The following is a 13,528-nucleotide window of genomic DNA, read 5'->3' on the forward strand; positions in this document are numbered from 1 at the left end:
GTTTCTTGCCATCCAACTCTATTTTTAATGGCGATAAATTAAATAAATTTTCCCCAAGTCAAGTCTGTTTTGCCCGTGAGAGTAGTTAGTAGGTGATATCCCTGTCTTTATCTCCACCCACAAGATCTTTCCATCTTATTTTCTCCCCCAGATCTGTTGAGGAGGGAGGGTGAGAGAGCAGCTGGGTGGGCATCTGGCAACCAACCAAGGTCAATCTACCACAAGCTGCTAGGACTATGATTGCCATGCTTTATGGCTGTCTTGGAGAACTACTTGAAAATACTTTGTCATGTATCATATTTTTCTAGAAATCTTTTATTTACTGTGACTCTTTGTCGTATTTATTCTGAATCCTTTCTAGAACCATTTGCTCCAGATAACCTAATGTGAACTTTTATTAAATTACTCAATTTTGCAAAGCAATAGAACCCAGATGACCTGTTTTTCAGAGAGCTGTAGTTGTCTGTCATATACCAACTTAATGGCTTTTAAGGCTGGCTTACAGAGGTAATAAGTGTTAGTAAGAGGACTTATATGAAAAGAGTTTCTGAGTGCATAGGAAAGGAAAAAAGTTAGATGTCAGGTTTATGTGGATTTTGGGGGTCCTGATTGGCAGTATGACGTGGGTATAAAAATTCAAGGTGGTTGACTTATACTCTACTACTTGCGCCTTCATAGTGGGAAAGGAAGATAGCTTTTCAGCACCAGGTAGAAATGATGATTTGTAGGTAGAATTATTGGATTTCAAAGTTAGGCAAAATAACTGAGCTTTAATATTGGTGTCACTAATGGTAAAAACCTACTTGCAGAGTTACCGTGATATCACAGAATGTTTTGTATCACTCTGCTATTTCACTTCATAGCCCAGCAATCACAACAGGATGCAGTTCTTCATTTTAAAACGTACTCAGTAATAACAGTGGGTTTTCATTAGGCTTTTATCTGTTATCTTTAAGCTACACTGGTGTATTTAGGATGTATCTTATCTAAATTATACTTGAATGCCATCTCTCCTTATTTAAAGAACTGGTAGGATAATTACTATGTAAAATGACTTTTGTTTATTTTTTAAGCAGAAATGAAGAGTTTAGCTATGCAAAACATGATCATTACTGGTGTTTGTATCTGTATTTACTTAGAAGTTCTAATTTGGATCAGTGCCATTTGCCTAGGTGATACTGTACATTCAGGGTCTGTCTCAGAAATCCCTCAGAAAAAGGGATCAGGTGGGAATAGCGTTGGATGACCTATGCAGAATGACGTACTTCAGACCATTGAATGTATGTATACAAGGCAGCATCAGAGCTTAGCCACTTGACTTCCAGTCTAGTGGTCTACTGGATCATGTGCTTATAGTGATTGTTAAATTCTGTTTAAAGAGCATAAACAACTGCCATAACCAAATACACTATGTACCAGATTTACTGGCTGTGTTTTTTATCTGTCTCTATAGATCTCTTTCAAGTTGTAATAGCCACTTAGTAGTAGCATTAACTCAGGAAAGTTAGTTATCAGCTTTCTGGTGGAAATCACATGCAGCAACACTGTCTTTCTCTTATTCAGGATAAGAGTACAGCTGCTTGATCTCAGCTTAGTAATGATTATTTGATACAAGCTTACATTACCAGAATATGCCATGTGAGTTCCAGCCAACTGCATTATTTATGCTGTTTGTCATGTAAAATACATAAACAGTGTGAGGTGCATGCACAACTTTAAAATCATAGTTACTGTAGATACAATTTGAGAATGTATGGAAAATGCACAATCTATATGAATATGGAAAAGGCTGACGTAAAAAATATTTTTCCTTTGAACACAATGCAGGAAGAGTTAAAGGCTACAAATACATCACAGAATGAAAAGAATTTAATTGTAAGACTGGCATCTCATAAAGAAGAACTTAATTCTGAATTAGGTTCAGTGAAAAAGGGGTTAGGATTCAGTGAAGAGAGAACTGGTAAAAATTTGAAGGATTTAAAGGTATGCTGGAATTCTGGGGGCAGTTAAATGATTTAAAAATCACTTTTCAAGTAGAAACTTAGATTCTGAAATGTTTAAGTTCGTGTATATATGTCGGTATATATATTTCCATGTTTAAGTGCTAAAAGTTTTAAAGTAGGCTGAGGAGGGATGATCATCAAAGTTGGAGAATATATTGAGTCAAATTAAGTAAACTACTCTGTCTTCAAGCATTCATTATGATAGACCTTTTCCTATGGATCTAGCTCATCCCAGTGTAAGGAAAAGTACAATATTTGGTTTAGAATATCAACTATCTGAGCAAGATAGTGATCATGAGCCTGAGAGCTGGAAAAGGGGAAAAATAACAATATTTGGGTACTTCTGTTGTTCTGGTACGGATTAGCTAAATGCCGTTATACAGAACATCTTCAGAGGAAAAGAAATGACTGCTGCTTGGAGTACCAAGACAGAAAACCCACATGAGGTTAAGCAGCTCTTTACTTAACCCTTAATAGTGAATGAGAATTGGTTCAAATTGTTAACATTTAACAGCCTTTGTGTAATAGTGAACATAACGCAAAAAAATTCCTGATTTGAAGAGAGGAGAGAAGGCGAGAGGGGGGAAGGCAGCAGCGGGGGAAAACAGAGCCCTCTTAAAGCAGTGGGTGGGCCAACTTGGGAGGGGGTTTTGAGAGGCTTCAGTGCCTGGGAAACTGAAGATGAAAAAAGTGGAGGAAGCAAGGCAGCCAGACCTTCTGTGTAAGCTGTGAAGGCATTAGAAGAGAAGCTGCAGCCTGGCATGCTCAATATATGCTCTGGAGTCTCCCTTCTGCCACAGAAGAGGCACAGCTTTTGCCATGAGCATGCCTGTGACTACTTTTCCCTTAGGAGTTTCTATATTAATGACATTAGTAAACCCTGGAATTACAGCAAGTTGGGCACTAGCCTTAGGGTCCACTTGGTGATGGCAAGTCCTACCACACTGGATCCCTGAGGTTATAAGGATGAGGGTAAAAGTATTTTCATGCTGTGGTTCAGAGATGTTCCATTTGGATGTCGACCTCCAGGTGGAGCAAGTAACGGGTTTAGAGGCAGAGAGGCAGGATGAAGGTTTGACTTCCTGACTTCTGGAGCAATCAGCGGGAGTTGTTGGAGCAGTGGCTCTGCAACAGCAGCCTTCCCTCTGTGTCTGTGACACAACTGCTTGTTGAGAAGAGCATTAAGGTCATAGGAGAGGAACAATAACATCAAGAGGACTTGGGAAAGGAAGAAAGCTCTTTAGATAGAAATGCTGACTAAATGAGAACCATTGTAGCAAAGTAGGCAGGGATGTATCTGCATACTCTGTGGCACAGTATTGACATTATTCAGATGTCTCTGCAGTTTGAAAGTAGAAGTCTAGCCTTGGCCTCGTCAGTGACCACTATGGGAAAGATGCTGGAAAGGTTCTGTGGCCGTTCAGATACCCAAGCCCTCAGACTGGAAAATAGCTAGTTATGTGGAAGGATCACAACAACTGAGGAAGATGGACCCCTGGTGTGCCCATGCCAGCTGTGTTTCCCTGTTGGCCTCTGTCAGAGATGGTGGTTGGGTAGAAGGACTTTGGTCTGACCTAGTGTATCTGTTTTTACAGAGTCAGAGTTTGAGAAATGGTCTGCAGTGTTGCTGATCAGCAGAGACCTAAGTCTGTTGTTTGGTGCTTGGAAAAATAAAAAATAATTAAAAAATGGGTAGAGTACCCCTGTGGGAACAGGACGCTAAAAGGTACAAGTATGGCCTCACCAAAATTTAGGATAAAGCACATTGGTATACATGGCTGCTGTGTGTCTCACATGATGGGACATGTGAATCCATGTTGCTCTTCCTTCCAGTGATTAGAAGTAGATGGTTGACAGTTTCTCCTGCATTGAAATGGCAGCATAGGAATCGTCTCTAGACTTCTTAACCATTTTTTCCTGGTGCCCTGGGTCAGGAATTAAGCCTTAAGATAGTTCAGGAGATTTGTCCAGTTAGGAAAGCAACAGGTTTTAATTTGTATTTATTTGAAAGTAGGAAGATTATCTACACAGCTACAAGGAATATCCTTTTTTCCTGATTGATACAAAAGTCAGCTCTGCAGAAATACATTTGCGTATTGCACAGATTTTTTTTTTCCTTCTATTGATGATAGGCTTGTTAAAAAGCCTGGTTAGCTGGCATATAAAATATATTAAACTGTCAGATCATTTTTACATAAAACCTGGGAATAATAATAGTAACGACTATTAAATTTGAGAAGATCTTCTTAAACTCATGCTTTTCAGTTTGTAAAAACCTATTTAAATTCCATGAAACAATTAATACGTGTTATTTCATTGTAGGAAAAAGATGAAGTTATGTTTGACTTGACGACTCACAATATAAATCCAAAAACTCAGATTAAGCAATCACAAGAAAACATATTGACTGAGAAGTTAGATGTGATCAACAACTCCGAAGAGGAGCAAGAGTTAAAAAAGCATTGCCAGCAAATGTTGGAAATTCATCAAACCCCTGATTCTCCAAAACACAATTTGAACATAGGCAAAAACACTTCAAAAGACTTCCAGAATTTAATTGCAGGTATGGCTTCATGGGGCTCACCTGAGATGGTGAGAAAGCAAGATACAAGCATGGAACTTCAACCAGTGCTTCATCTGACGCCCTTTTCGGAAGTTGAAAGCACAGATTTTGAAATTATGCACACCAGGTCATCCATGCAAGAAGATAATTCTGTATTGCTGGGATATTCTAACCTGTATGAAAATGGCAGTGAGGAAGCAGCAGTGGGAGTAGGTAGAAAATCTCCAGCTTTCTCTGAAAGCACCTACTCTGTTGATGATAACCAAGATATGGAGAAGATTTTGGTAAGTGATATTTCATGTCTGATTTCATTTTAATTAAACAAGATGGGCCATTGGCTCCAAGTAGTAGAAACTTGCACACTAAGAGGGGTAGGTCCAGTAACGTTCTGGACGTATGATTGTTAGTTCCTCTCTCACTGTCAGATAGTGGAGCAAATTCTGGCCTGTATTAAAACACTGTTTACCACTGCTTCTAATAATTGAAGACAGTCTTCCAAAACCTAAAATTGAGCAATAAACTGCTTACAGCAGGCTTTGCGTCCTGCACATATATACGCTCCTGATGTGGTATAAATAAAAATATGGGTATTGCTCTTGTGCTCTCAGAAGATTTGTTGAGAGGGCTCTTCAAATCCTGGTACTTTTGCAGTGACGCTACATGGAAGTAATTGATAAATTTGTGATAATACTTCATGTGCAAGTAATTGAGCTAAAACCTGTAAAACTTTTTTGCTACCACGGTACTCGATCTACTGTAACAGTTCTCCACTTACAAATATCTGTCTTTGAGTGTTAGAAGAGACTGTTTCAAAATTGGAGAATAGAGATTTTTCTTTTTAATGGAAATATTTTATATATTCGTGTCTGTATTATTTCACAGGAAGATGAAGTCTATACTTCAGAAAATTAATCTTCGGTTGTATATTTTAGTGCCTTGCTCTTGAAGGGCAATTAATTATAAATACATGTTTGTTTCTTAAGACTATTGAAAGGGAGGAAAAAAAAGAGATGGAATGGGTTCCAAAGAGCACCAATATTGCATTCATCGTGGTATTTGCCATCTCTAACACTATGATCAAGTAGGCTTTTGCTAAAATCTGCACTAGTATCAAAGTTGTTATAAATGCAGAAAACTCTACAGCTGGATTCAAAAAACTAAATTAATGTGAAAAATTATTTCCAAGCAGATGAGAGAAGCTGATAATCTAACTTTAACCCCTTCTGATTTACAAGATGATGTAAGATCAAGAGCATCTGCCATAGATGCAATGAGCGATGGATATGGCAGCAGTAAGTTTAACTTTTTTTGTAGATTCCTTTCACCTTTTGTTAACTTCAGTATAAAAATATTATAACGTTTCCTCTTTCTCCCATTTTCTTTTACTGTAGATCTTTTATTTGAAAGCTATGCCTTTCTCAGGTGGTTCTTTGTTTAGAAAGACTTGTATATTTGTGCTAGTGGAAGTCTGCTTTTACCTTTTCATCTTTATATACTGAAAAGGAGGCATGGGTTTTTAGTGAGTCCTGACTTAACTACAACACTTTCTCTGGTGCTAAAGGCAACGTAAAACCTTTTTACTTGTTTAAGTTGGTTGAGATCTCAACCAACTAACTTCAGCTGACCCTGCATTCGTATTAGCAGAAGAAATCATAGTTATTTTGCAAGTGGTTATGCTGGTTTCAAGTTCTTTTCATCTTTGTAACACTTGTGGGGGCTGGGGGCTTTCTCTTTCTTCAGATACCAGCTCAAATTTGGCAGCTAAACTAAAGCCGGAGCTACAAACATCAGACCATCTAGATGCTAGTTTCATGGCTTATCTGCGGTACCGTGGAATGTTTCCAGATATTACGGAATCAATGAGAGAAAAGGAAATACTTTCACCACAGCTGAAGGTAATATATGATTAATATAAGCATACAAGCAAATTAAAACTGAAACAGCGAAAATGAAATGCTAATATAAAATAGAGTTAGCTGCTACTTTTACACTGTAAACTGTTCTGTAACGGTTTAACCTTCAAGTTGTTTATGGTTCTTGAGTCATTTTTGCATCTCTCATGTGACAAATTTACTGACATTTGTCTTGCTTGTACTTGCTACAATTGAAAAAGTTTTGCTAGGACAGCACTGGTGATGTTCCAGAATGTGGCGGTACAAGGACTGATTGATCTGATCTATGGGTTTGTCTTGGAGGGTTTACAGAAAGCTATTTCATAAATAAGCATAACTAGCCGACATCATGCTCCCCTGCCTGTTCTTACCATTCTGATATGATGGAGAGCTCTGGAAACACCACTGCAAGGTGTGGAGGGATCTTTCAGAGTGAGTTCAAGGAGCATGAAGAATATACAGAAGACTGAGCAGTGATTGCTTATTCTAGTCAGTAAGGCAAGTTTAAGAAAGTATATGCTTGGGATTCTTTGGTTTGGTGCTGCAGCTGAATGAGCTCTGTTGTAGTTTAACCCCAGCCGGTACCTAAACATCACACAGCCACTCGCTCACTCCCCCACGGTGGGATGGGGGAGAGAATCAGAAGAGTAAAAGTGAGAAAACTCGTGGGTTGAGATAAAAACAGTTTAATAGGTAAAGCAAAAGCCGCGCACGCAAGCGAAGCAAAGCAAGGAATTCGTTTGCTACTTCCCATCGGCAGGCAGGTGTTCAGCCATCTCCAGGAAAGCAGGGCTGCATCACACGTAACGGTTACTCGAGAAGACAAACGCCATCACTCCGAACGTCCCCCTTCTTCCGCCAGCTTTATATGCTGAGCATGACTTCATATGGTATGGAATACCCCACTGGCCAGTGGGCTAGCTGTCCTGGCTATGCTCCCTCCCAGCTTCTTGTGCACCTGGCAGAGCATGGGAAGCTGAAAAGTCCTTGAGTAGGGTAAGCACTACTTAGCAACAACTAAACCATCAGTGTGTTATTGACATTCTTCTCATACTAAATCCCAAACACAGCACTATACCAACTACTAGGAAGAAAATTAACTCTATCCCAGCTGAAACCAGGACAAGCTCTCAGGCATTCCAGGAATTCCAGCTGGTGAAAGGGAGAAATTCAGTGCTCCAAATCATCTCATCTATGAGGCTGGTGAGAAGTACGTGAGTAAATGCAGTAGGGTACAGGGAGTTCGAATACTTGAAGAACCTCGGGTAATAAGAAACTGCAAGAAATATACTTCCTAGAAAGTGAATGCTGCCTCCTAAAATGTTTAGCAGATTCTTTCAGCTTGCTCAGCAATATGAAGGAAGATCTGTGCCATGAAGGAAGGCCGTGCAAGGGGAGGGTAAGCCTGAATTCAAACTCAAGCTGACTGACACAAGTAACTCACAAGATGAGGGAGACTGGACCTTCATCTCTGGTCAAGGCAGAAGTAAGAACCTTGCCCCATCCTCTGAAGTGCCCTTTCATAACAGACATGATGCTCTGGGGTTGGAGAATGAAGAGCACATTGAGTAACTGACATGATCCAGGAAAAGCCAACCATGCAGAGTTGAAGCAACCACCCACTCACATTAGAACCAGTGCCACCACAAAAGCATGTAAAAGTAATTGGAGATTCCTTACTGAGAGGCACTTACCATCCAGACAATTTCTCTAGAGAAGTTTGATGCCTACCAGGAGGCATCATGACATCACTGAAAGGCTGCCAAGCCTAGTGAACCCTAAGGATTATCATCCGCTCCTACTGTTCCATGTAGAATCTAACAATACTATAACAAGGCAACGTGGAACCATCAAAAGAGACTCTATGTCCCTCAGATCAATGTTAAAAGGATTGGGAGCACAGGTGGTATTCTTCCTTTATCCTCTCAGTCAGAGGAAGTGGTCCAGAACAGAGGACACGAACAGGTGAATGCCTCTGCTATACTCGAGGTTTTGGTTTCTATGATCATGGACATACCTTTGAGAAGTCGTGTCTGTTGGGAGCTGATGGGATTCACCTGACCAAGTAGGACAAAAGTGTCTTCACCAATAAGCTGGACAAACCTGTAAGGAGAGCTTTAAATTAGACTTAGCAGGAGAAGGGGATGGAGTTTTGAGCAACAGAAAAGAGCCAGGGACTGCTGATGTGTTAGAAAACGACAGGGAAACACCTATGAAATGCCTCAAAGAAACTGGGGCTTGTTCCTCCAAAAACGTGACACAGTCAACAGCCCAAGTGAAGTACCTCTATTTCAATGCACATAGCATGGGTTACAAACAGAAGGAGCTGGAAGTCACTGTGCAGCTAGAAAGCTATGATCTAATTGCTATTACTGAAACTTGGTGGGACAAATCGCGTGATTGGAACGATGCAATCGATGGCTATAAACTGTTCAGAAGAGACAGGCAAGGAAGGAGAGGCAGCAGGGTTTCTCTTGATAGTACAGAGCTGTCTTTGAAAAACAGAGTAGGGTCAGGACGCTGAATTTTGAGAGAGCAAGCTTTCAGTTGTTTAAGGAATTTGTGGATGGGACTCCCTGGGAAACTGCCCTCAGGGGTAAAGGAGCAGAACAGAGCTGGCAGCTGTTTAAGGACATCTTTCTTACAGCACCAGAGCTTTTGATTCCCATGTGTAAGAAATCAGGCAAGGAAGGCAGGAGACAAGCATGGCTGAGTAAGGACCCCCTGACCAAACTAAAGTGTAAGAAGGAAATGCACAGGCAGTGGAACCAGGGATATGTAACCTGGGAAGAATCTAGGGATGCTGCCTGGATGTGTAAGGATGGGATCAGGAAAGCTAAGGCACAGTTGGAGGGGAATTCAGCAAGGAATTCACAGTTGGAGGAAGAGTAATAAGGGCTTCTACAAGTACGTTGGACAGAAAAGGAAGATAAAAGAAAATGTGTGTGTACATGCACACATATACACGTGATAAATAAGACCAGAGAACTAGTGACAACTGACAAGGCTGAGGTACTCAACAACCTTTTTTTGCCAAGTTTTCACTGGCAATCTCTCTTCTCACATCTTAAGTCCCTGAACCTCAAGGCTGGGACTGGGGGAATGAAGTCCCTCCCATCGTAAGAGAAGATCAGGTTCAAGACCACCTGGGGAACCTGGACATACACAAGTCCATGGCACCCGAAGAGATGAATGCCAGGGTCCTGAGGGAATTGGCAGATGTAGTTGCTAAGCCACTCTACATCATTTTTGTAAAGTGATGTCAGTCAGATGAAGTCCCCAGTGACTGGAGAAAAGGGAAACATCACATCCATTTTTAAAAAGAGTAATAAAGAGGACCCTGGGAACTACTGACCTTTCAGCCTCACCTCAGTGCCCAGTAAGATCATGAAACAGATCCTCCTGGAACTTATATTGAAGCATATAGAACACAGGAAGGTGATTAGATACAGCCAACATGGCTTCATGAAGGGAAAATCATGCCTGATTAATCTGGTGGCCTTCTACGATGGAGTGACTGTATTGGTGGACAAGGCAAGAGCAAGTGATGTCATCTGTCTGGGCTTCTGTAAGGCCTTTGATATTGTCCCCCACAATATTCTTACCTCTAAATTGGAGAGATATGGATTTGATGGACGGACTGTTAAATAGATAAGGAATTGGCTGGATGGCTGTATCCAGAGAATTACAGTCAACAGCTCAATGTCCAAGAGGCAATTAGTAACAAGTGATGTTCCTCAAGAGTCTGGGAACCACTGCTCTTTAATATCTTCATCAATGACATAGACAGTGGGATCGAGTGCATCCTCAGCAAGTTTGTGGACGACACCAAGTTAAGTGGTGCTGTTGATTCACTTGAGGGATGGGATGCCATCCAGAGGGACCTGGACAAACTCGAGACATGGGCCCATGTGAACCTCGTGAGGTTCAGCAAGGCCAAGTGCAAGGTCCTGCACCTGGGTTGGGGCAACCTCCAATATCAGTACAGGCTGGGGGATGAAGGGATTGAGAGCAGTCCTGCGGAGAAGGACTTGGGGGTATTGGTGGATGAAAAGCTGCACATGAGCTGGCAATGTGCACTCGCAGGCCAGAAGGCCAACCGTATCAAAAGAAGCATGGCCAGCTAATGAAGGATGTCCCCATGCCTGTGGCAGGGGGGTTGGACTAGGTGATCTTTAAAGGTCCCTTCCAACCCAAACCATTCTATGATTCTGTATCTAAAAAATTAATAATTCTCAAAGAGCATAGTTTCGTAGACTTCATGGAAGAGGTGAATTTTATTTTATCTTAAGAAACAGAATTTTTTAATTTTGTTTCTTTTGTGGATCATCAATCTAGACTTTACTGGCTGTAAGATCTGAGTGCATATTCTAGTATTGGATGTTTAGTTTGAACACTTTAGTGAGCTGCTGTTGTTAATGTTCACTGAAGGTTTTAATCATTTAGCATTGGCTCTTGAAATAATCACTATTTTGATTTCAGTGACAGAAGAGCAACTCAAGTTGGTTCAAAAGTTAAGTCATTCAAAAAAGTGCAAAGAAAGAATATCAAAATTTAAAGAAAAGTACTCCATATTGTTGTTATTAAAGTGAGTAGCACTGAAGAACAGCTCCACGTCGAGGCTGGGATATTTCTGATGAGATATATGTAGAAAAGGACTTAAATCTCCAGTGACCTTCCTTGAAAAGAGACCAGGAAACACCTGTGCATGATGTAATAGTTTGTAAACAGGGAATTTATTTAAAAGAGATTATTTTGCCTGACAATGTCAGAGGAATCAATTTCCACTGTGTAAATTAAGACTGATTATTTTGGGAGATGTTATTTGTACATAATCTGCTAAATTAAGCCAAGGTTGTCTAAATACGTAATTCAGTTTTCTGGCATCTCTGGAGTTTAGTAACATGGCTTCAGACTTGATAGAATTTAATTTATTCCCAGGAAAGTTAGCTAAATAGTTCAGAAACAACAAAGATAAAGTACAGTTCTTCGGCTTAATTGCATATTAGCGTGTTGATGTACACAGCCATAAGATGTGCTGGCCGAGGCTAAAACATTGTGAGTACCTGACCTCAATTGTTAGGAGATAAAAATTCTCTGGTAACTGTTGGCTCACTCTATAAGTGTGTGTGTATGTGAATTCTTAGTTTATTAAGCATACGAAGCAGCAGGGTAGACCTGCATGCCTTTATCTGTGTCACAGCCTCAGACAGCCTTCTTATTTTTATTGTCTAGTGCTATCCCTCTACTCTTACGCTGTCAGGATGCCGATGCCTGTTTCCTAATATTATGCATTATCTTTTTTTTCCTTCTCAGACTGTGCTGAAGATGGTATATGAGGAGAGCCGCAAAATATTGGCTTTGTCAGAACATCCCTTTGGTTTTAGGGAGCTGAAAAGTGTTCATCAGACCAGAGTGGCGATGGAGGGATGGCAGAAGGAGGGCTTAGCCTTGCTGGATGCTATACAGTCGCTGAAAGATTACCTTAGCAAGGTGGCAGATAGAGGAGACAAGGTATGACAATAAAAATATCCTTTAAAGCAAGGTAACCAGTTTTTTATGTATATATAGAAGTGTGTATTATTATGTAGTTGGGAGGGGTGTGTCTGTGTATGTATATATATAAAACAGCTAGAGCAAGGAACTCTTTCTGAGATTTGAACAGGCCTCTAAACACCTTCAGTCTGCTTAAATTAACAGATAGGTATACTCTTACACAGTAATGATATGAAAGACAGTGGGTTAGAGATTGAGAGAGATGCCATTTTAAAAAAAAAAAATTTTTAACAGGAATTTTCAGGTATTGCTGCTGACTGGAGAGGAGAACTGCTGCAAGCAGTACAGAGTGTGTTTGAGAAGGAGAGAAATGTGTTGCAAATTGACTTGAAGTCTCACTTCCCCAATCCTGGGTCTGGTGATGAAGGTTCATTAGTGGAAAAAGTGGAGTATATAATGAAACAACAAGTAAGAAAACCTTTTAAAGTGTTATGCTCATAATTCACTTCTTCTGTTCCCCTGTATTTTTTATGGTTTTTACATTTTTATTACTTCCATTGTTAAATCTTATCTTGTGCATTAATTCAGATCGTGTGGGATCAGTAAGCTTTTATAGTCTACGTTTTGGTACCATTTTTCTCAAACTTTGTATATTGTGTTACAAAGCCTACTGAGTATTTTAGCTGGCATCCAGAAAGATTGTGATAGTGAGAAGGAAATATTTGATAAAAAGGGATGAGGGGAAGAATTCCATCTAGAGCTTCACAGACTTCTCTTGCAAAGGGTATGTATTGAGCTAACTCTGAATCTGTTTGGCATTTTTTGCTGTTTTTAGGTTCAGACCAGATGGTTTGTAGTAACTATTATGTATAAACTATTATTAATAACTATTATTCTATTTGGAAGCTAGTGAAGTGGGATTTTTCTTTGTTACTTAATGTTAACATTTTGCATTAATATGAAACATGAACTTAGTCATCTGAAGTTGTTTCCATATAAAACTTGTACTGCAAGGGTTTCTTTAGGGTTTATCTTTGTAGAAAATATGGGAATAGCCTTGTAGATTTAATCGGACTTGGTTTGTTTTCAGGAGGAACAGAGACAGATGGTTGTAGAGCACCTTTTCTCTTCAGACCGGAATAGCTTGCTCTCTGAAATACAGGACCTCCGAGCTCAGCTACGCATGACACATCTTCAGAACCAGGAGAAGCTACAGCAGTTACAGGAAACCCTTACAAATGCAGAAGATCACGGGAGCAAACAAGAACACCACCTTCGGAGGAAAGGTAGTAATGGCCAAGTTCTTGTTATCTGGTCTTCTGTTGTGGTTTAACCCAGCAGGCTTAAACACCACACAGGCTTAAGCAGCCAAACACCACACAGCCGCTCGCTCACTCCCCACCCCGCAGCAGGGGGGAGTCAGTTCTTTCCTTTTTTGACAGGAAGATAAAAGGCAAAAAAGATTGTTTTGCAAAAATGCAGATGCTATACAATTCTTCAGTTTTACTAATGCACTCAGGTTTCCTACGATTTTAGCAGAGGAAGGAATTCTTCTTTCTAATATTAGTAGTTAA

General features: G+C 40.2%; 1 protein-coding gene across 5 annotated transcripts in view; it reads left to right on the forward strand.

Annotated features, from left to right (window-relative positions):
• The window catches only part of PCNT (pericentrin), a 100,993-nt gene that overhangs the window by 68,120 nt on the left and 19,345 nt on the right, over nucleotides 1-13,528 (forward strand). For all 5 annotated transcript variants that reach the window (XM_075153865.1, XM_075153868.1, XM_075153866.1 and 2 more), the window contains 6 exons: nucleotides 4,326-4,850; nucleotides 5,753-5,858; nucleotides 6,307-6,461; nucleotides 11,775-11,972; nucleotides 12,249-12,422; nucleotides 13,045-13,240. In XM_075153865.1, coding sequence (XP_075009966.1) covers nucleotides 4,326-4,850; nucleotides 5,753-5,858; nucleotides 6,307-6,461; nucleotides 11,775-11,972; nucleotides 12,249-12,422; nucleotides 13,045-13,240 — 1,354 coding nt within the window. The remainder of the gene's footprint in view (nucleotides 1-4,325; nucleotides 4,851-5,752; nucleotides 5,859-6,306; nucleotides 6,462-11,774; nucleotides 11,973-12,248; nucleotides 12,423-13,044; nucleotides 13,241-13,528) is intronic.

This window comes from Calonectris borealis, chromosome 6 (assembly GCF_964195595.1).
Source record: "Calonectris borealis chromosome 6, bCalBor7.hap1.2, whole genome shotgun sequence".
Taxonomy (NCBI): domain Eukaryota; kingdom Metazoa; phylum Chordata; class Aves; order Procellariiformes; family Procellariidae; genus Calonectris; species Calonectris borealis.